This window comes from Dromiciops gliroides, chromosome 4, assembly GCF_019393635.1.
Source record: "Dromiciops gliroides isolate mDroGli1 chromosome 4, mDroGli1.pri, whole genome shotgun sequence".
In the NCBI taxonomy this organism is placed as follows: domain Eukaryota; kingdom Metazoa; phylum Chordata; class Mammalia; order Microbiotheria; family Microbiotheriidae; genus Dromiciops; species Dromiciops gliroides.
In genome coordinates this window covers 113,669,722-113,693,317 of record NC_057864.1, presented here as the reverse complement: position 1 = coordinate 113,693,317, position 23,596 = coordinate 113,669,722, and the positions used below count along the sequence as shown (strand labels likewise).

At 36.8% G+C, this 23,596-nt stretch overlaps 1 protein-coding gene across 4 annotated transcripts in view; it reads right to left on the bottom strand.

Annotated features, from left to right (window-relative positions):
• Positions 1-23,596, bottom strand: part of RPS6KC1 (ribosomal protein S6 kinase C1) — a 203,709-nt gene that overhangs the window by 140,278 nt on the left and 39,835 nt on the right. For all 4 annotated transcript variants that reach the window (XM_044003541.1, XM_044003542.1, XM_044003540.1 and 1 more), the window contains 2 exons: positions 16,960-17,075; positions 7,696-7,789 (listed from right to left, as the gene is read on the bottom strand). In XM_044003541.1, the coding sequence (XP_043859476.1) occupies positions 7,696-7,789; positions 16,960-17,075 (210 nt within the window). The remainder of the gene's footprint in view (positions 1-7,695; positions 7,790-16,959; positions 17,076-23,596) is intronic.

The following is a 23,596-nucleotide window of genomic DNA, read 5'->3' as shown; positions in this document are numbered from 1 at the left end:
GGGTACACTCATGATCCCTTTAACTCCCCAGACCAAAACTCCCTTCCCTGAGCACCAGTCCTTGATCTGTGTTGTATTCTCTTTTGGAATATGAGCCCGTTGAGGGCAGGTACTGTCTCACTTTTACATTTGCTTATTAGCACAGTGCCTAGCACAGAGGTAGTGCTTAATAATTTTTTTCATTTATTTATTCAGAAGGATAAACTAGTATCCACAGGAGGAAAACCTAAAAGTTTAGGAAGGTATTTATAGAAAGAAAGGGAATATTTTTGGGGTCTGGTATTGAAAGGATATGAAGAATGAGTGATGACAGTAAGAATTTGTTTGGGTACAAGGACAAGTTATGCTTCAAGACCATAAAATGCAATCCGAAACAGAACTGTCCATAACCAATACTCTATATATTAGAGTATATAGAGTAGCTCCTAGCAGAAAAGATTACTAGTAGCAGTAAAAATTATATTAAGAGTAGAAAAATAGGCATTCACCTTTTATTTTCCTAATCACCTGTTAAGTGTCTCCAATTCATTAGGATTGGTTCCTAAAAAATATAATCTTACTCTTCAATTTGATTTGTACACAAATAGTATACAAGGAAAGTTCAGAGATTTTTAGGAAACAGAAATTAGAACCCTTAAAGCAGGAGAACAGTTACCAAATGAGATACAGAGCAGGCAAATAATGTGATGCTCTAAGTAAAGGCTGAGGAATCAGAATGCGCATCTCCCAGAATTATAGGATATTATAGGGGAAAAATAACAGGTGCTCAAGGCAGGCAATTGAAATTCAAAGATATACAGGTATGGATCTAAGAACACATACAAAATACATTGTATGTGTACAACATAAACACAACTTATATGAAGGCAAAAACCAATCAGAGGTCAAACCATACTTTAAAAGGAGTCCTTAGCCTTCACCATGAAGAGTAAAGGTACATCTTTCACCATTACCAGAAAGTTAAAAAAAAAAAAAAAAACAACTAAGGCTTTTTGGAACTGAAACATGGGAAAATGTCAAAGGCCTCTACGAAAATGTTCCGCCTCCAGGTTCAAATCACAGAGATTCGAGTCTCAGGACCATTAGAGGGCCCCAGGTGACTTATGAAAAAAGCCACTGCAGAGATGAGGGATTTTATTTAGCATCCCAGTTCACCTATCTGCCCTCACCTTCAGTGCTTTGAACTCCTCAGAGTAAGGTAGTACTGTGAAATCCGTCTAGGAGATCACCTCTAAAGGAAAGGCACCAGCCTAAAAAGGTGAATTGTCATAGTGCAGATTTCATACTATAAACTATCAGGAATCTGTATTTGAAGGCCACCTGTCAAAAAGACCAGTTTTCTTTGGAACAACAGGTGGTCTCCTATGATTGACTGTACATAAAATACATGGTAGTATTAGTATTAGCTGATAACCTTCAGGAACTTACCACCTGCTGGGCTCCAACTATTGCCAGAGTCTGGCAAGGGGAGTTTCTACTTTTCCCTGTAGTAATGGCTCATGATTCATATACAAAGCAAGAAACCTAGGCAGTAGTTGGATTGTCGATAGGATAGAACAATCTTTATAACACATTATTTTTTTGCTGTGTTAAATTCTACATACTATGTATGGGCTGTATCAAATGCAGAAGACGTGCAAGTAAATCTAGAAATACAGCTCTCAAAAACTGATTTAAAATGGATGTCTAAGACTAAAAAACATATGTAGTTAATTCTCTCAGTTGATTACCAACATAAGATATGTAATTAAGAAACAGACCTGATTAAGTTGAAATCTGAAAAAAGAAAACTAATACATTTCCTCATGCCTTAAAAATATACTTAAGCTAACTTAGTGGTCTATGCTGCCACCTAGGTTATAAAGAGGCAAAATATAGGAATCAATCATAACAACTGACATTTATATAGTGTTTTGAGGTTTTCAAAATACTTTATATACATTCACAAAAATCCTGTGAGGTAAGTACTACAGATATCATCTACATTCTATAGAAGTGAAAACGAAACCCAGAGAAGTTAAGAAACTCATGTTTGGTCTTACTGCTAATAAGCACCAAAAGTAAGATCCAAAACATTTCTCTGGACTTTCAGTACAGCACTGTTTCCACAATCCCATATTGGTACAGTTAATGTATGTTAGAGAGAAATATGAACACGAGAAAACAACAACTACATATGTCTAATCCACAATATCCATAAGCACTAATTATATTCAAATTTCTTACCAAGAATTGTAGGAATCTTTATCAAGTATGACTCAATGTCACACTCTGCTATTCTCCCCTTCACATTTTTACTCCAGTCAAACAACCCTGTAAACTGTTTCTCGTACACAACTTAGTCACTACCATTCTATGGTTGTCTTTCATAAGTTGAATAAGTAATATACCTCTGTAGGGCTAATCAATAGACACTAGAAAAATTCCACTTGTCAGTTTAAAGTTCTAATAGTGCCACCTAGTGGATATAACAACTTACTTCTAGTATTTATTTTTTTTTAAAGCATTAAAATATTTTGCTATTTTAAAAAATACCTTGAGCAGGTCTTGGGTTTAAAATTTCTTTAAGCATAGAAATAAATAATTCATGTTTTAATCTTACTAAATAATATTTCTTTGTAAACTAATGAACCGCAGTTTCTTACTACCACTTGAAAGTAAGAAAAATAAAGTGGCACTGAAATAATTTAAAAAGTAAATAGTTTAATACTAATATGATTCATTTTCAAACCAAAATAATATCAAAATTTTACTTTTTATGTCCCTAGAGAGATTTCCAAATAGCAGAGGTATCCATCATAACAGAATGAATTAACTACAATCCAACTTGGAGGCAGGAAAATATAATACATGATCTCCTAAAGTCCCATCCAGTCCCATAGTTCCATAATTATTTAATGACATGAAAGCTAAAAAGATACTATCCTTGAAATAAACATCTTCAGTTTCAAGGCTAATTCATATGACAGAGTAATAGTTCCTTCCCAGATATTGCAATGTGTCAGTGGGCACTTTGGGAGTTCTTAATCCACAATTTATGGGCAAAGAGACAGACAGGCTCTACTGTCCCAATAGCTAGTTAAGTGCATTCACACTCAGGGTATGCTCAATACAGTGCTACAAAGGAAAACTGAGTAAGTCCCATTTGTGTAGCAGTTGTGATCATCTATTTTCCCTAGCCTTTGTTTTGATGTGTGCACCTGGAAAATGTCCTTTCCAAAAATGCAAAGGAAGTCAAGTAATGTATTGGAGAGAGGAAATGACACAAGTGAACAGATGAGATTATACAGACATCAAAGGCTCTGATAACAAGGCCAGCATGACAATAAAACAACCTTATAACCTTAAAGCAACCAAACAGATGAGGAAAAATGTGTCAAGAAGCAAGTTCCCAAGTTTCATTCCTACCACAGCTGCCTAATTTCTACACATGACAGAGGTAACTTTGTAGTTAAATTCAATTCTACAGAAAGGCAAAGGCTGGTGAGGAAAATAAGACAACATAACTAATTTATCTTTGAATCATACCTTTAAAAATAGCATAAATTAGGGGCTAGCTAGGTGGCGCAATGGATAAAGCACTGACCCTGGATTCAGCAGGACCTGAGTTCAAATCCGGCCTCAGATACTTGACACTTACTAGCTGTGTGACCCTGCGCAAGTCACTTAATCCTCAATGACCCACAAAAATTTTAAAAATAGCACAAATTACTCATCCTTGAACTCTCCAAGTGGTAGGGGTTTTGTTCTACTGTGAAAATGGAGTCAGCAGTAACTCTGTATTCTTTAAATGTAAGACTATTTCTAAAAGCTGATTACCATGAAACTATGAAGTGATGTCCTTATTAAACTGTATTGCCTATTAAATGATCGCCTATTAAACTGTAAAAATCAACATTTGTCCTAATGCCTACCTTTATGTCCCAGAAACAGTTGGGGAGGCCAAGAGAAATCCAAAAACATCCCTATCCTCAAGGACTTTACATTCCACCAAGAAGAAATAACATAAACAAAAATAAGGATAAAATATATACAGTGTATATATGGGGGAGGGGAAGCACTAGAAACTGTGGGGATCAGTTCATTTAAGAGCTTCTGCTTTCAAAATGGACTTTTGGTTAAGTTAAACAGGAGCTTAGATGTTCAATACTTTTTGACAAAGAAAACTATCAAATATGAGAACTTATGGAAAAAGAGGAAAAGCCCTCTTGTGGTCCATAATTCCTTCCAAATGATTACTAAAAATATATTCCGTTATACATACAAAACTTTTACTTTGTGTATACGCATACACACAAGCACATGCACACACATACACATACACACACTACTTCAATCCATACTAGTTTGACAAAAAAAAGAATACCCTAACAAGATAATGAGTAATAATGATACAACAAAGGTCTAAGATGTAAAAGAATTAAACCAGTTAATGAAGTATGGGACCATAAGAAACCTTACAAAATCTTCTCCATTGATAATTTTTAAATGGAAAGCACAAATCCCTCGATTTCACTAGTTTGTATGCTTTCCTCAGAGAACTTTTATTTTAAAATAAAATAATGCCTATTGAGTTTATCTGTTTTAAAAACATGTCCAGGGGGCAGCTAGATGGCGCAGTGGATAGAGCACCGGCCCTGGATTCAGGAGTACCTGGGTTCAAATCCGGCCTCAGACACTTAACACTTACTAGCTGTGTGACCTTGGGCAAGTCACTTAACCCCAATTGCCTCAAAAAAAAAAAAAGGAAAAAAAAAAGAAAAAAAAAACATGTCCAAATGACTAATACAGAAATATGTTTAATGTGATTGTACATATATAATCTATATGAGATTGCTTGCTGTGTTGGGGAAGGAGAGGGGGGGAGGGAGGTAGAAAAAATTGAAACTAGAAATCTTATAAAACAAATGTTGAAAACTATCTCTACATGTAAATGGAAAATAATAAAATACTTTTATGGAAAAAAAGAAAAAACATGTCCACAAATAATGCTCCATTCACCTCAAGCACCCATTCTCTGAGCACAACATAAAGGTAATCTACTTTCCTGGTATTCTAACTAGGCACTGAGAGTCCTTGAAACAGAAGAATGTATGTTAAGGTTAGCCAGGCATACATTGGCTTATCTCCTCTTGCTCAATCCATCTGCACACTCAATCAAAAATATGAAAAATCATAATCTACCTTCCAAACACCATTTATAATATTTCACCCAGTAGGAATCGCTCTAGAGAGAATGACAGCTTTGTCTCTAAACCCAAAACACCTCCATTTGATGCACTCACTCCTGTACCATTCTCTTCTGCTGCCGTGCATACCTGTGGGGCTTGGCTAACTGGTAGCTTTTCTGTTCTTCTGTTATTGGATGCCCTTTCCCTCTGACTTCTCTAGAATGTGTAGACCTTTGAATCTGAGAATAAATCTTTCACTTGCCCACTATGCCAGATAATCTCAGGATATTTAAAAGACATTTCCCACTCTCTTGTAATACTGAATTTGCAAGCCACCTGACATTTCTATTTGTATTTGTCAACTGAGAATCTTTTGGGAGGATTAATTAGTCAAATTTCATAAAGGCTCTGAATGCTGCAAAGCATTACCTAAGAGTATTTAACATCACTTCCAGATGCATTTTTTCATACCTCATGAATCCCAATTTAATTTGAGAGAAGTAGGAGTTAGAAAGATTTAAACCAAACTATATGTACTGATGGAGGGAAAATGCCTCTTTGAGCACTATAAGAATTAACAAACCTTTTTCTTTTCTTCAATATTTTGATCAAATTTTCTCCTTTTCATAATTTATTACTACATATACATTTCCATCTTAGAAACACATCCCTGGCGCAGTGGATAAAGGACCAGCCCTGAATTCAAATCCAGCCTCAGACACTTGACACTTACCAGCTGTGTGACCCTGTCACTTAACCCCTCATTGCCTTGCAAAAAAAAAAAAAGAAAAGAAACACATCCCTGATTCAGAAAAAACCTTTTTTCAACCTCAACTGGCAAACTACATGTTATTTCCCAAACTCAGTACTACCTCTCTAATTACAATGTCTTCACACAGGCTATCCCTATATGTGGAATGCACTTCCTCTCCACATCTCAGACTGCTTTACTTCTATTCAAGGCTAGCTTACACGCCACCTACTTCAAAACCTTTGCAGATCTGCCAAGTGGTTAGTGCTCTCTCCCTACTCAAATGGCCTTATATTTATTTAGCTGTGTATATGTCACACCCTCACCAGCATCACATAAGATCCTTGAGGGCAGGAATCATTCTGTTTTTGTCTTGATGTCCCCAACCCCTCAACATTGTCTTGCACATAGTAGGCAAATAATTATACTTGTTGAATCAGGTTTGAAAAGCAACCTAGTTAATTTCAAAATAGGCTCACCACCAAATTGACTGTAGTGTCCTAATTTTTTTTGGTAATAGCAACTCTTGAACACTTTCAATTGAGAAACAGAAAAGTTATTAAATATTTCACTGGACAACTACCTACACTGATGAAATTACATATCCTTCCATTTGTTATATATATATATTTTTTTTTAGTGAGGCAATTGGGGTTAAGTGACTTGCCCAGGGTCATAGCTAGTAAGTGTTAAGTGTCTGAGGCCGGATTTGAACTCAGGTCCTCCTGACTCTAGGGCCAGTGCTCTATCCACTGCGCCACCTAGCTGCTCCTTGTTATATATTCTTAAGTAAAGCGAAGCTACAGAGCTGGCCTCAAAAGCAAGTTGATCCAGGTTCAAGTACCATTTCTGATGCATAATGGTCAGGTGACCCCAAATAAGCTAACTTTTCAGTGCCCAACATAAGTCTCTAAGATTCTAAGTTTCAGAGCAGTTGACCATCTACATTGATAGACCCTTCTCCCCCTCAAAAAACTTTATAAAATACAATTATTACAATTAGTTTATCTGAAATGATGAAGTCTACAAACTTAAAACAAACACTCAAAATGCCATTTTATATTAGCTTACAGTTATATAGGGCTCTATAGTCTACAAAGCACTTTCCTCAAAAATATCCTTTTAGGAACAGTATTAACCCTATTTTACAACAAGGTATTAAGTTTATTTTACAATTAAGGAAATTGAGGCTCAGAAAGGTTAAGTAAATTTCCCAAAGATACTTTGACTAGGAGTCAAAAATCAGGTCTCAAATCCATTTTTTGTAACTTTGGTCCAGTTACCAAACAAAAGCTTCTCACATTTATGAACCTAAGGAACATGCAGAACCTGAGTTCTAATTCAGCCTCAGACACCTACCAGCTGTGTGATCCTGGGCAAGTCACTTAACCTTTGCCTCAGTTTTCTCATTTGTAAAATGGGAATAACAATAGCACCTACCTCCCAAGGTGTGGTACGGATCAAATAAGACAATAATCATAAAGCATGTAGCATAGTGCCTGGCACATACTATGCTCTATATAAATATTATCTATTACTATTACTAGAGAGAAAATTTTCTTTTAGACCAGTTGTAAAACTATGATTTTCCAAAGTCTAAAAGAGCAATGCTACATATCACTTGAGGAAAATCTTTATGAAAATTAGAAATGATGAGGCATTTATGACATCAAATACTCTTAAATCCCTGAATTCAGCTTCTCTTTGCAAGGTCACACACTAAATTTACAAATTTCTCAAAACCACAATATTTCTGAAAAGGCATCTACTAACCTTCACTACTGCAGTCAGAAAAACTGTCAATGAGGGAATCTGTGTAAGGTTCAGCAGGGCCAATCAATTCAGAACCATCATGAACTTCTCCACCCTGAAAAGAACATATAGTCATTTTATATTCCAGGTCAATCAGTTAAATGTAATAGCAAATTAGTAAAAAATAAATGATGGCAGCCACAGCTGTGATACAAGAACAAAAATACTAAAAGTCTAGAGAATAATAAGTTTGGTAAATTTCTTTTTAAAATTCAAAATATAACATATTTCATAACAATGTATAGCTTACTTTTTTTTAACAAGCATGTGAGAGAGCCAGCTAAGTGGCCCAATGGATAGAATGCCAGGTCTAGAGTGAGAAAGATTCATCTTCCTGAGTTCAAATCTGGCCTGAGACACTTACTAGCTGTGTGACCCTGGGCAAGTCACTTAACCCTGTTTTCCTCAGTTCTTCATCTGTAAAATGAGCTGAAGAAGGAAATAGCAAACCACTCTAGTATCTTTGCCAAGAAAATCCCAAATGGAGTCATGAAAAGTCAGACACAATTGAAATGACTGAACAAAAACCACAAACAACCATATGGGTAGAAATGGGAAAGGAAAATCTACGATAATATGTATTTATCCAGGAAACCAAGCCTGTTGAAAAAAATTTATCATAACAAATCATCTGTGAGTTCTAATCCTAAGAACAAACTAATATATTGTTGACAGAGGTGTGAATTGTTCAAACAATTTTACAAAGCAACTTGGGATTATGCATATACATACACATATGTCTCTGTATATATGTAACAAAAATATGTATATATGCATATACACATATATACATATATAAATACAAAAATGTCCATATCTTTTTGACCCAGGAATCCTACTCTTAGGCATATACTCTAAGTAAATCAAAGATAGAAAGGTCCCATATATAACAAAATATTTATAGCAGCACTTCTTGTAGTAGGAACTGGAAACTAAGTAGATGCCCATCAAATGGGGAATGGCTAAACAAACTGTTGTACATCAATATAATAGGATATTATAGCTTCTTATAAAACAATTAATATGGATACTGAAAAGAATGCAGTTATGCAGAATATCCCAAAAAGTCTTAGTGCTTGTTTTAAGCTATTAGAACTGTTTCAGTTTTTAAAAGCAAAAACTATGCTCAGACTTTGTAAATTGAAAAATTAAAATGAATGCCGTGTAATTATGATGGCCAACCTCAGCCTAAAAAATAGATGAGGAAATGCACCTCCCCCTCCTTTGTTTATATGGTTAGGGAAATATGAGTGTAGGACTATGAACATACAGTTAAACTCAGTTTTTATATTAGTTATACTGAAAGGATTTTTCCCCTTTTCTAACTCTTTGTTATAAGAGATAGTTTACTGGGTGAGAGAGAGGGAAGGAATATATTTGGAAATCATGGTAACATAAACAAAAGAAATAAATAGAAATTTTTAAATAATTAATTTTAAATGTCATCAACCTAGAAGAATTCTTTTCGTTTAGTCAGTCAATAAACATTTATTAAGCACCTATTATGTGCCAGACACGGAGCTAAATGCTATTGATACAGAAGAGGCAAAGACAATTCCAACCTCAAGGAGCTCAAAGTCTAATGGGAGAGACAAGCAAACATATATGCAAAAACAAGCCATATGCAGGATAAACAGGAAATAATTAACAAAGAGAAGACACCTGAATTAAGGTTTGAGAAAGGCTTCCTGTAAGTGATAAGCAGGCAAATTTCAGAAAAACCTGGAAAGACTTACATGAATTGATGCTGAGTGAAATGATCAGAACCAAGAGAACATTGTACAAAATATCAACAACATCGTGTGATGATCAACTGTGATAGACTTAGCTCTTTTCAGCAATACAATGATCCAAGACAATGCCAAAAGACTCACAAAGGAAAATGCTCTCCACATACAGAAAAAAGAACTATGGAGTCTAAATGCAGATTGAAGCATACTATTTTCATTTTTGTTGTTGCTGTAGTTCCTTCTTTTTGGTTTTTTTTTCCTTTTGTTTTAACTCTTCTCTTACAACATGACTAATGTGGAAATATGTTTAACATGACTGTAATGTATAACTTATGTCAAATTGCTAGAAGGCTTCAGAAGAGGGGAGGGAAGGGAGAGTGGGAGAAAAATTTGGAACTCAAAATCTTACAAAAGTGAATGTTGAAAACTATCTTTATGTGTAATTTGGAAAAAAAACCCCTAAAGGTCTAGTAAAATGGGGGTTGGGGTGAAAGGCTTCCTGTGAAAGATGGGATTCTAGTTAAGACTTTAAGGAAGCCAGGGAAGAAGGAAAATGGAGATGAAGAAGGAATCTTCCAGCCAAAGACAACGTCCAGAGCCAAGATAGGAATTTCTTTTTCGTGGAACAGTGAAAAGGCCAGTGTCACTAGAGAAGAGTTAAGTGGCAAGGCATAAGAAGACTAGAAAGGTAAAAGGAGATTAGGTTATAAAGGGATCTGAAGACCAGAGGGCTTTTTTTTTAATTCTCTACTGAATGAATGAAGTAAAATAAAAATTACAATATTACCTAAATTAATTTACTAATTCAGTATGATGCTGACCAAAGTACCAAAATATTTTTTTCCTTCAAAGGATTACTTTATGGAGCTAGAAAAAAATTAAAAAATTAATCTGGAAGAACAAAAGGTCAAGAAAAAAGTGGGGAATAAGGGGACCTAGTGGTACCAAATATCAAATGATACTACAAAGAAGTAACCATCAAAACCATTTGATGGTGGTTTAAAAAAATAGAAAAAATGAGCAGTGCAATAGAGCATACATAGAAGATAGAGAAATAAACAGAGTAATATAGGATTCAAAAAACCCCAAAACTCCCAACTAAAGGAGAAAGGACATGTTCAGTGTTGTGGGTCAGGACACTGGCAGACCTGGGGAAACATAAATTAATCTTCCATACTTCCACAATACCAACTGGGACTGTTGTAAGCAAGGAAGCAGTGGAACAGATTTGAGCCAGTTGGGGATTAACTCTGTCCCCAGGTCAAATGATGTGAAAATTGTAGGGCAAAGCTCAAGGTGCCAGGGAACTTCCTTGTGAGCTGATTTTAAACTCACTGCCAGAGACTTTTTACCATCCTGAAATGCTTTTAACAGACTCAGGAACTGCTTCTATCATGGGACAGTGTTTTACAGTTTTAGCAAAAGCGTCTTTGTTTAACCAAATAAGGAACCATGGTCAACAACAATGAGATGGGAAGACTAGAAACAAGCCATCAGAAATTAGATGAATACCAACATCTCACACTACCTTTGACAATCTATAGATGATCTCAATATGAAAGGCCACATCATCAACAAACTGAATAAGGGAAGAGTTCTTGACGTAACAAAGGATAGAAAGGATCACAGAAGATAAAGTGGGCAATTTTGATCATATAAAAATAAACTTCTTTTTTTTTTTTTTTAAGTGAGGCGATTGGGGTCAAGTGACTTGCCCAGAGTCACACAGCTAGTAAGTGTTAAGTGTCTGAGGCCGGATTTGAACTCAGGTACTCCTGACTCCAGGGCCAGTGCTCTATCCACTGCGCCACCTAGCTGCCCCCTAAAAATAAACTTCTGCACAAAATTGATACAAGTAAAAGCAAAGGGGAAAAAATTCTTGATAGAGAAGTGGTAAATTCAAGATGTAGAAGGAGATCTATGTTTTCAGACACAGCCAATGAAGGAATTTGTTTTACTTGGGGGGTGGGGGGGTGGAACCACAATTATTTTGCAACATCTTCATGTAGAAATACCAAAAGCACTTGGTGACCTACTAGTGGAAAGTAAAAAGAAATAACATGTAACAAAGAATGCAAAGCAGATAGTTTCATTCACTGCTGTAACAACTACTTGATGTCCTGGAACAGGAGACTCTTGAAATCTTGTCTAAATGGTTACCTGTTAAAAAGGACTTCTTTCACATTTTTAAAAGTATTTGGTCCCTTCCCCTTGTCTCCTGCTTTGAAGAGGAAATGTCTTTTCATTTCGATAACAAATCCTGCCAGCTGCATAGCAAATATTCCTGCAAAAGTTCCTTTTTCTCCCTTGAATTATTATCCCTTTATCTACCCCCAGCCCCAGGAAAGTTATTATTTATCTATCCTAAATTGCTGGAGAATGTAGCTGATTGGCTGTGTAAGTGGGCCTGAAAAGTTACAAAAACTAAATGTATTTGTAGGAAACAGAAGTTGCTGTTGGTAGTCTTCCTTAACATGTTAATACATTTCTTTGCTTCCAGTTTGGGCTCCAATCTTAGACTCACTGTCATTGGAACCCCTGCTGAGAGGTATGTCTCTCCCAAGAGGCACTATTTGAACTATATATATTTGTGAAAAAGCTTTGTTTTTCTGAGAAGGTAAGAGGGGGGTTGCCCACAATGGGAGGATTTATGGTTTGTTGCTCCAAAGGTGAAAGGAATAGAGACAAGACATTTTGGAACTTAAAACGTTAAATAAAAATGTTTATTTAAAAAAAAAAAACAATCACTGAGGCAGGCACCTTTTTTTTAGGGGAGAGACAGTTTTGAAAATTACTGGTTGATCTTATTATACACTTAAAAAGAAAAGCAAATGGTACATAATAGAGACTACCAGTGTCATGGATAATCTTCTTTTTTCTGTTCTACTATATACATGCAAATGCCCATTCTATTTGATATTTGTTAAGTTAAGAATAAAAGCAAATATAAAATTAGAAGGGAAACCACGTACTAGAAAAAACCTTTGTATTTTGTTTCTTTGAGAAAGGTCTGATATCCAAGATACATAGAGAACTAATTTAAATATGCAAGAGCCATTCGCCAACAGATAAATGGTCAACAGATATAATAACCAGGTTATTCTCAAATGAAGAAATGAAAGCTTACAAACAATATGAAAAAAATGTTTCAAATCACTAATAATAAGAGAAATGCATACTAAAACAACTCTGAGGCTCTATTTCACACCCATAACAATGGCAAAGCTGAAAAGAAACTGACAATTGCTGCAGGGGCAATGGGGTAAGACAGGAGACAAATGGACTGTTGGTAAAGGTGTGAAATAGTCCAGTCATTTGTAGAAAGCAATTTGGAACTATACCTTTAAAGACACTAAACAGTGCATAACCTTTGACCCAGTGATATCCCTACTAGAACCATACCCCTAAAGAGAAAAACAAAGGGAAAGGACCCAATATGCAAAAATATTTATAGCAGCACTTTATGTTCTAAAAAAGAACTGAAAACTAACAGGAGAATCAACTAGGGAATATTACTGTGCCTTAAGAAATTATAAAAGGGATTAATTTGAAGAAACATGGGAATACTTGTATGAATGTATCCATGAATGGAGCAAAAACAGGAATACAATTTATACAATGTTCTAAAGAGAAATAATACTGAATGACTTAAGAATTTTGAAAAATGCAATGACCAATCATGACTCCATAAAACTAATGATAAAGCAAGCTAACCGATATGGACTCAATATGCAGAATGAGTTTTCAGACACTGCCAATATGTAAATTTGGTTTCCTTGAATATGTTCTTTGAGTCAATGGAACTTTTCATTTCTGTTTTAAATTCAGGATTGTGGGAATAAGTCAGGGAGGCATTTAATGATGTTGGCATTTGTCAACTATAGAATCACAGAAATGAAAAATTACTCTTGAAAAAAGGAAAAAAGGGGGCAGGTAGGTAGCACAGTGGATAAAGCACTGGATTCAAGAGGACCTGAGTTCAAATCTGGCTCAGACACTTGACACTTACTAGCTGTGTGACCCTGGGCAAGTCACTTAACCCTCAGTGCCCTGCAAAAGAAAGAAAGAAAGAAAGAATTCTAAGGATGGCAATATTCCCTAAAGGAGTTACTTATCTATCCTAAGTTACTACAGAATGCTGCTCACTGACTGTGTACTCTAAGCAGGTCTGAAAAGTTATTTAATACAAAGGAAAATTAAAATACCAATGACACATTTTATACAACTCTATAAACTGTTATGAAAACATACAGGAAAAGAAAAAGAATATAAGCCCCCTGAGGACTATTTTTGCCTTCCTTTGTATCCCCATTTCTTGCTTTAGCACTATACCCGGTATATAATAAACATGTGTTGACTCGTTGACTCTCTTTTGCCAATCAGAAGTTTCCATACTATTTTACATTTTGAAGAGGGCTGAAACATAGGCTAAAAATCTTTATTTTTTCCATGTCCTTAGCTGGGTCTTTTGGGAACCAAATTGGAATGTTTTTGTTCATTTATCAAGAAACAACTAAGACAATGTGACTTTGATGTTCATGTAAAATTAGAGTTACAAAGACCTTGGCTTATATCTAAGTACTATTTTATGAAATAATCAATGTATCTCCAGGACCAAAACATTTTTAAATATTTGAACAGGAAACAATTATAACTTATATGTTAGAGCTGAGAGATAAAAGTAATCTAATGCAAATCCCTCATTTTTTATAGATGAGAAAACTGATGCTCAAGGAGGTAAAATGATTTTTCCAAAGTTACACATAACTAGTAATAAATGCCAGAGTCAAGATTTGTATTAAGGCCTCCTGACTCCCCATCCAATGTGCTTTTTACTGAGCCATCTTGTCTTAGAAACTGTTGTTATTCATCCTTCATTTTCAAAGAGGACCAATGACATCACGGGGTAATGTCTTGACTAGCAAGTAAACTGGATTTAAGGGAAACAGAGCTGCACAAAGTTGTTAGTCTCCCTCTCTCTTCCAAAGTCACAGAAGTGCAGTGCGAGACAAGTCAAGACAGCCAGCAATGGCCTCAGATGCAGTGGATGGCCTTGGTGTCATCCAAGTTCTAAGTATTCCATGGTACCTGCTTCAGATGCCTTCAGAGCCATTGGAAGAAACTGTTCTCATCTGCCCATTCTCCTGGGGGAAGTCTTCATATGGCTGGAGTGGACAGAGCACCAGACCTGGAGTCGGGAATACCTAAGTTCAAATCCAGCCTCAGACACTTATTAGCCATGTGACCCTGGAGAAGTCATGTAATTTGTCTGCCTCAGTTTCCCCATCTGTGAAATGGTGATAATACTAGTACCTACTTCATGAGGCTATCATGAGGATTAAGTGAAATAATAATTGTAAAGCACCTAGCACAAGGCCTGGTACTATATAAATGTTTGCCATAATTATTATTAGTAGTAATAACCTTCTTCAACAAAACCAATGATAAACCTTAGATGAGACATAAGAAAGTGAGAGATATACTTGTCAAAAGGGTCCCCTACTGTGATGGAAGAGATTCAAGGCTTTTGCCTTCTTCAAGTTCAAGAAGAATCCTCTGTGGGTGATCATGAGGACTGATCCCCAGAAATGTCCTCCAATGCATTTGACAGTCTAGTGATTTTATCTAGTGCCAGAATATTTCAGAGATTCCTGGAAGAGATCTGTAATGACTAAAAAGACTAGCCTGACTAGCCACACAAAAAAGACCAAGCAAATGAAGAATGTCTACTGCCCCGTTTATATCGTGCATTTGAATGGACAACCTATAGAGCCTGTCCACTAGTACGTCTCTAAGGGCCAACAAAGACAGAGAATTACAAAGTTACAAAGGGAGAGAAGAACAAACTGGATTTGACCGGAAGCTTCACAGAAAGCAGAAATCTATCTTTTTTAACACCAACCTCCACCAACCCCTTCCATTCTACTTTCCAATTCTAGCTTTAAGAATAGCAAACAAATCAACAACCATTCTTGGAAATGGCGTGGCAATCAATTGTCCTATGACTCAATTACCATCCCTTTGACTTTGCTGTCCCAATCACTACTCCCTGGCCCCCATTTCATTATTTATATATATATCTCCCATTTCATTATTTTTATATATATATTGTCTTCCCTTATTAGGATGTAAGCTTCTTGAGGACAGGGAGTATCTTCCTTGCTTATGTTATATCCCCTGTACATAGCATAGTGCCTGACACACAGTCAACACTTAATAAATGCTTTTCCATTCATTTAGCGTTCTACTAGTGTCACCATATGGCACTGAGGTATGGAATATGAAACTATCCAACAATTTTTTTTTTAAATCACAATGAGAGAAATAGAGGGTCACATGGTGTGTATAAGCAGGCTGCAGCATATAACCAATCAGGAACTCTGAAAAACCAGAGTAAAATATGTTATCAAAGCATCACATGGCAGGAAGAGAAGTTGGGCTAGTCATGAGGTGAGGTTAAGGCATGACAAGCAGCCAACCAGATATCCACTGAGACTTGAAGATGTCAGAAGAAATTGAAAAGGACCTCCAGTACACTGGGTAGCTTCCTTGTGGTAAACTTACGGAAGAACATGAACATAAGTGCCACAGTTATGGATGGTAGTAATCTGCATTATTGGAAAGAATTTCCAATATCAATGAGATTATGGATTCACTCGAGTACAGAAATATAAAACAATGTCATGAGAAGTAAGATTGTCAAGAAGAAGATTCGCAATTGATACAGGATGTCCCAAAAGTCTCAGAGAAGTTTAAAGCTAATAAAGGTTAAAACTGCCTTAAAACTTTTGGGGTACCTTGTATATCAACATGCTTTAAAACAAATTCAAGGCATTTTATGTCAAGGCACTTAAAAGCTCTTATAGCTAATTAAGTTAACATATTTTCACATATCTTCCATCTTTGAAAATACAAGAATAACCATTCTTTTCTTGAATAACAATACTATTGAAGCAAACTTTGATAAGCCTGCCCATGGCCTTGCAGTGCTTCTTACCCACAAAAGATACATATTTTTTCAGGGAAAATATACACACATACACATACATAACAGTTACGAGATAAATTAAATGTTAAAATAATGAAGCAGCTAAAATGCATTAAGATGGTTTCAGTTATGAGGGAGGTCAGACCAGAGCTATAAAAAGTTCTATGGTTCCTCAATAACTGCTAAGCATCTACTTTGAATATTGTTAATTTCAAATTCAAAAATAAGCAATGAAATTCAAAAAGAATAGGAATAGGCTTAGGATTTCACTGTTATAGAGACCACCTGGTAAGGAAGTTCCTTTTAACAAGTCAAGTTGGTACCTTTTCTGCAACTTACAGAGTTGCCTAGAGCACTGAAAACTTAAATGTCTTGCCTCTGGTCACACAGCTTGAAAAAAGAAAAAGAAATTAAAAGCTGGAAAGTGTTAACTTTCAAGTTTTAAAATGTTTTGGATACATTAGGAAACAATAAAAGTGTTTAATAAATGCAAAAGTTATAACAGACCTTGAAAAAATCTTCAAGATGTTTACTAGAATAAAGAGCTGGGATATTGGCAGAGAACTGTAAGAGATCTTCAGCACACTGTCTTCTCTCTTCAATCACTGTTTCATCAAATCTCCCTGAAATAGTAATAAAAATCACAAGTTTAGAAAGTTTGATGGATATTGGTTTACAATAAAGGTTCTGCAGTGGAGCAACAAATTTAATGCCTCCCTGTTTGCAGCAGCTTACAGTCCTCTATATCTGACTCCAAAACTTAATTCTGGCAGTCACACTAAGAATGAGAGGTATTCTCAACAAAAGAGGACATGAGGGATAGAGGAGGCAAGAGACAGATGTATGCCTTTGTAAAATGCCACCTAGCAGCTAAGAATTGGAAATCAGAGGGCGGAGCCAAGATGGTGGAGGAAAGACAGTAGACGTACAGAGCTCCTGACACAATCACCCCAAAAACAGCAATAAAAGAAGCCCTGGAGCAGAAAAACACACTCAAATATGGGCTGAGATTATTCTTCAGTTAGAGATAGATGTCAGGGGGCCGTGCTGGGCTATGAGTAAAGTCCAACCCAGCAATGACTCCGACAGACACACCAGGCATGCTGCTGCTGGAGGAATTTACCCCGGAGCCTCTGAATCAGCTACAGCACCAGTGTCTTCTAGAACTGAGCATGTGGTCGGGTGAGAGAGCTGATCAGCTGGACAGAGGGGAAACTGCAGGGGTACCAGCAAGACCTAGGGAGGAATTTGGCTGTCCCACCCCAGTGGGGAACCAGGAAGAAATCCTGAGTGGTGGGAGGCCCAGGTGGGGGAGGGGCGTAGGCTCATCACAGCTAAGAACCACAGAAAGCTTTGCTGGTTGGTTGTTCAGTAAGTAGGCTTGAGGTTATCTTCAGACCAGAGAACAAGCTAGGCAAGAGTTAAAACCTGCCCTCCCTCAAACCAAAACACCTGGGACCCTCAGAAGCTGGGAACAGAAGTGGAGCCAAGAAGCAGCCGCTGCCCACCCCAGTGGAGAGTTTAAAATCAAGTAAAAGATGAGCAAGCAAAGAAAGTTCAGAACTATAGAAAGCTTCTTCAGCAACAAGGAAGATCAAGGTGCAGCCTCAGATGAGGAAATCAAGCGCAGGGCCCCTACATCCAAGGCTTCCAAGAAAAATATGAACTGGTCTCAGGTCATGGAAGCTCTCAAAAGGGACTTTGAAGAGAAAGTAGGAGAGATAGAAGGAAGATGTAGAGAGAGGGAAGAAAGAATGGAAAGAGAAATGAGAGCGATGCAGGAGAGTCATGAGAAAAAAGTCAACAGTTTGAAAAGCCAAATGGAAAAGGAGATTAAAAAACTGTCTGATGAAAATAATTGCCTAAGAATTAGGATTGAACAAATGGAAGCTAGTGACCTTATGAGAAACCAAGACACGGTAAAGCAAATCTAATTGAATGAAAAAAATAGAGGGCAATGTGAAATATCTCCTTGGAAAAACAGCTGACCTATAAAATGAATCCAAGAGATAATTTGAAAATCATTGGACTACCTGAAAACCATGACCAAAACAAGATCTTAGACACTATCCTCCAAGAGATTGTGAGGGAAAATTGCCCTGATATTCTAGAAGCAGAAGCTAAAATATAAATTGAAAGAATCCACCAATCACCTCCTGAAAGAGTTCCCAAAAGGAAATCCTCCAGGAATATTACAGCCAAATTCCAGAACTCCCAGGTGAAGGAGAAAATATTGCAAGCAGCTAGAAAAAAGGAAGTCAAATACTGTGGAGCTCCAATAAGGATAAAGCAAGATCTAGAAGCTTCTACACTAAAGGACCGGAGGGCATGGAATATGATATTTCAGAGGGCAAAGGAACTGGGACTACAGCCAAAAATCACATACCCAGCAAAACTGATTATAATTTTTCAGAGGAAAAACTGGGACTTCAATAAAAAAAGAGGACTTTCAGGCATTTTTGATGAAAAGACCTGAACTGAATAGAAAATTTGACTTTCAAACACAAGACCCTGGAGAATCATAAAAAGGTAAACAGGGAAAAGAAATCACAAGGGACATTAAAAGGTTAAACTGTTTACAGTCGTACATGAGAAAATAATACTTCCAACTCATAAGAACTTTTTTAGCAAGGAATTCACAGAGGACACAGGTCTGAACTGAATATGAAGGGATGGTATTTGTAAAGCATTTATTTTTTGTGTATCCTTGTTCTTTGTGGAGTAAACAGGGTGGGTTGTCTAGTGTCTGGGACCAGATTTGGGCTCTGGGCCTCCTGGGCCCAGGGTTGGTGCTTTGTGCCACCTAGCTAACCCATGATGACATCTTTAAAAAAGGGGTGAGGGGTAGGAGGAATAGACTGGGGGATGGGGGAGGGGAGAGGAGGAATGGGTAGAGGTAGCTCACATGAAGGAAACAAGAAAAAAGTTTATAGAGGGAAGGGTAAAAGGGGGAAGGAGAGGGGGAGTGAGTGAACCTCGCTATCATCAGAATTGGCTCAAAGAGGGAATAACATACATACTCAAGCGGGTATAGTAATATATTTCTGCCCTGAGGAAAAGTGGGAGGAGAAGGAGATGGGGGGGGGGGCGGGAGAAGAGGGGAAGGAGGGAGGGAAAGTTTGGGGGAGGGAGCTGTAAAAAGCAAAACACTTTCAAGGAAGGTGAAGATGTTCTGCATAACACCACATGTATGACATATATTGAATTGCTTGATTTCATAGGGAGAGTTGAGAAACAAAAATTTAGAAAACAGGGCTCAAGGAAGGAATATCACACACACCCAAATGGGAAGAGTAATCTATTTTACTCTACAGGAAAGTAGGAGGGAAAAAGGATAAGGAGGGAAGGGTGAATGAGGGGAGGGTAGAGCAGGGGAGGGGGCAGTCAGTAGCAAAACACTTTTGAGGAGGATTAGAGCAAAATAAGATAGACAATAGAATAAATATCATTGGAATGGAATGGGATGGAGGGAAATAGTTATGATGATTGACTACAATGTCAAAATGTATGGTACCTACTCTGCTGGGCTATTGTGAAGAAAATTCTCTGTCAAGTTCAAGGTACTATATGAAAATTATGATGAACAGGAAGCTATCAGAAAAACCTGGAAAGACCCGCATGAACTAAAGCAGAGATAAATGTACTGTAAACAAAATAACAGCATTAGTGTAAGATGATCTGCTGAGAAGCACGTGGTTATTTTCAAGTAAGGCAATGATCCAATATAACTCTGAAGAACTTTGGAAAATTACAGTCCATCTACAGAGAAAGAACTGATGGTATCTGAAAACAGACTGAAACACATTTTTTTTTTGACAATTCCTTAATCTGAAGTTTTGTTTTTATCTGTTTTCTCTCACAACCTAAATAAAGTAGAATTGTTTGCCAAGACTATTCATGTATAATTTATGTTGAATTGTTTGAGTTCTTGGGGTGGGGGTGGGAGGAGAGGGAGGAAGAGAAGTTGGAACACAAAGTTTTTTTTAAAAATTGATGTCAAAATTTGCTTTTACATGTAATTTGGAAAAATAAAAGTCTAAAAACAAACAAAAAAAAAAGAATCAGAAATCAAAGGGATGCCCATCAATTGGGGAATGGCTAAACAAGCAGTGGCATATTATTATAATGGAATATTATTGTGCTATAAGAAATGACAAACAGGATGATTTCAGAAAGGCCTGGAGAGACTTGTATGAACTGATGTATAATGAAGTGAGGAGAATCAGGAGAATGTTGTGCACAATGATAGCAATACTGTTTGATTAAGAACTGTGAATGACTTAACTACTCTCAACAATACAATGATCCAAGACAATCCCAAAGGATTGATGATAAAGCATACTATCCACCTCCAAAGAAAGAACTGATATCGATTTAACACCGACTGAAGAATGCTATTTTTCACTTTCATTTTTTTCTTTTATTCAAGTTTTCTTATACAAAATGACTAATATGGTAATGTTTTACATAATTGCACATGTACAGCCTATAGCTTACTGCCTCAGAGAAGGGAAGAGGAGGGAGGGGAGGAAGGATAAAATTTGGAACTCAAAACTTGAAAGAAAAATGGTTATTATTTTTAAAAATGATAAAATAAAATAAAATGGCACCTAGCTCTATGGCCTTGGACAAATCACTTCACCCTTATGAGTCTCAGTTTACTAATCTGTAAAATGAGAATGACATCTGTTCTCCCTACCTCACAGAGATGTTGTGAGGATCAAATGAGATAAATGATATGTAAAGTTCTTTGTAAACTCAAAGGTAAAAAGTGCTAAAAAATAAAAGTCAGATAGCTTCGTCATCATTACCATCATCATCAAAGGGAACAACATATGCATGATAAGATCCGCTTATCTCATGATAAGGGAAACAACCAACCAACAACCATTAAGTATCTACTAGGAGCCAGGCACTGTGCTAAGCACTGGGAATACAAATATGAAGAACTGGACAATCCCTGATGGCAGTTTTCATTCCAATGGAAGAATCATGAACAAGCCATTTAATCTGTTTTTCTGTTTCCTCATCTGTAAAGTGAAGATAACAATAGCACCTCCCCAATAGGGCTGGTGTGAGGATCAAATATTTGTAAAGCATTTTGCAAACCTTAAGGCACTCTATAGATGTTAACCAATTGTAACAGTAGTATTGCTTTGTCTACTTATGATGAGATTTTTGGATAAAATCATTTATTAAAAAATAAAGGAAAAGAAACTACACTGACTGCTAAAAGATCAAGTAGAATAAATATCCAAAAGATTCTTGGTTCTAATGCTACTTCTTAAACACTATGGCTTGCTGACCAAGGGAGAAAACACCATTCCCTCACGCTCCCTCTAGCACTCCCCTATCATGATGACTTGACCTGCCTTCCTGGGGAGAAGAAAACATGGCACTCCTTCCATACCTCTCTAGACCTGGTCTGATAGCCTACCTGGGTAAGAAGCATCATTCCACTGAGTTCTCTCCACTAGTAACCTGCCTAAGTGTACCCCTACATGATTACCACCTCCATCTTCCAGCTACACACTGCTGTTTGATGCCCTGTGAAGGTTCTATCTTGAAGTCAAATTCTGAGGGATACTGATGATCTACCTGAACTCATTCCTCAATGACTAACATACTTCTATCCTGTAAGACCCTTCGCACTCAGTGATTCTGAACCCCAGATATCATTATTCAAACCCTCTATCCCTAAGTGCCCACAACCCACTCCCCTCAATCCAACCCCCACAACATCCCATCCTAAAACTGCCCACTCCTACTGTGCTCTCTGCAATGCCTGCTCCATAGGCAACAAACTTGTTTTCATCTTAAACCTTTTTCTTTGCCAGTCTCCTGGTGAAATCTTCACTCCTACCCCCGACCCACAGTTCAGAGTAGGAAAGGTAGAATATCCCTTGCTCCCAACACCTTCCAGACTCTCCCTCTACCGCCATCACTCAGTAACCCTTCCTCTTTGAGGTTCACTTAATCCCTATTTACAACTCAAACAAGATTTTGGCAGCTATTCTCACCAACCTTGAGGATACTCCACTTCTTTCTTCCATTAATTTAGTTCATAGCTCAGTCTTTCTCTCCTCCCTAACTCCTGCCTTCATACTAGGAGATTTCAACATACATATTGACACTCCTTCAAACACTCTAATTTTCCCATAAATCAACCTAGTCATTTCATTTGAATCCTAAACCTTACTATTTAATCTGATGCTACACCAGTAAGATTCCCTTTGCATCTCTCCGCCAGCTGAACTTTGCTATGAGTGCTGTCTCCTCAAATTAAAGAGCGTGTAAGCTTCCTGAAAGAAGAGGAAGGCTCCATTTCTATTAGTGTTCTCAAGCTAATACTTGGCACAAAGTAAGTGCTTAATTAATACGTATTTTGATTCATTGCATTTTTTTAAAAGTTCTGTCAACACCTATCATTAAAATAAGTGCTTATTTTTGTTATGAGTAGCATATGAAGATTTTTTTTTTTTGCTCCTGCTTTGTGATGTGGAAATCTTCTCATGCGGAAACTCCATTCTAGAAGCAGATCAACGATTCATTTGCAATGTAAAGGTTGCTGAGGACATGATGGAAGAGTTAAGTAACTTGCCCACAGTCAGATGGGAGATCTCAGAAGCAGGATTTGAACCCAAGCCTTCTGATTCCAAAGCTGCAAAGTTAGCAAGACAGAGCCAAATCATTCTAGTGGTAGATAAGAGATAACACTGGTCACTTCCTACATGCTGATCCTTTAATATCATCAAAATTCCACTGAAACAGCAGCAACAACATAAGAAATCAAAGGACTATTAATAGTTGCTTCTCTTATCACTATTTAAAATTTCCATGTTCAGTATCAATGTTTTTTCCTGTGAAGAGATGGAAAAGTACAGGTAAAGTAGAGGAAAGGCAAAACATTTGTCCCATGAGAATTTAATGTTTTAACAACATTCTATTAAATATTCTATGTTTGTTTTTAAAGTCATGCATCATTTTGTTTTCAAAAGGTTGTAGGAAAAGGAAACTAAATGCAAACACTAACCCAGAAGATGTCTCAACTCTATTACAATGATTCTGGAAATATGTCATCTCTATTTCATTTGGAAGCAATCATGAGGGCCTTCCTTATGTTTTCTTTAGTGAGTATGGATAG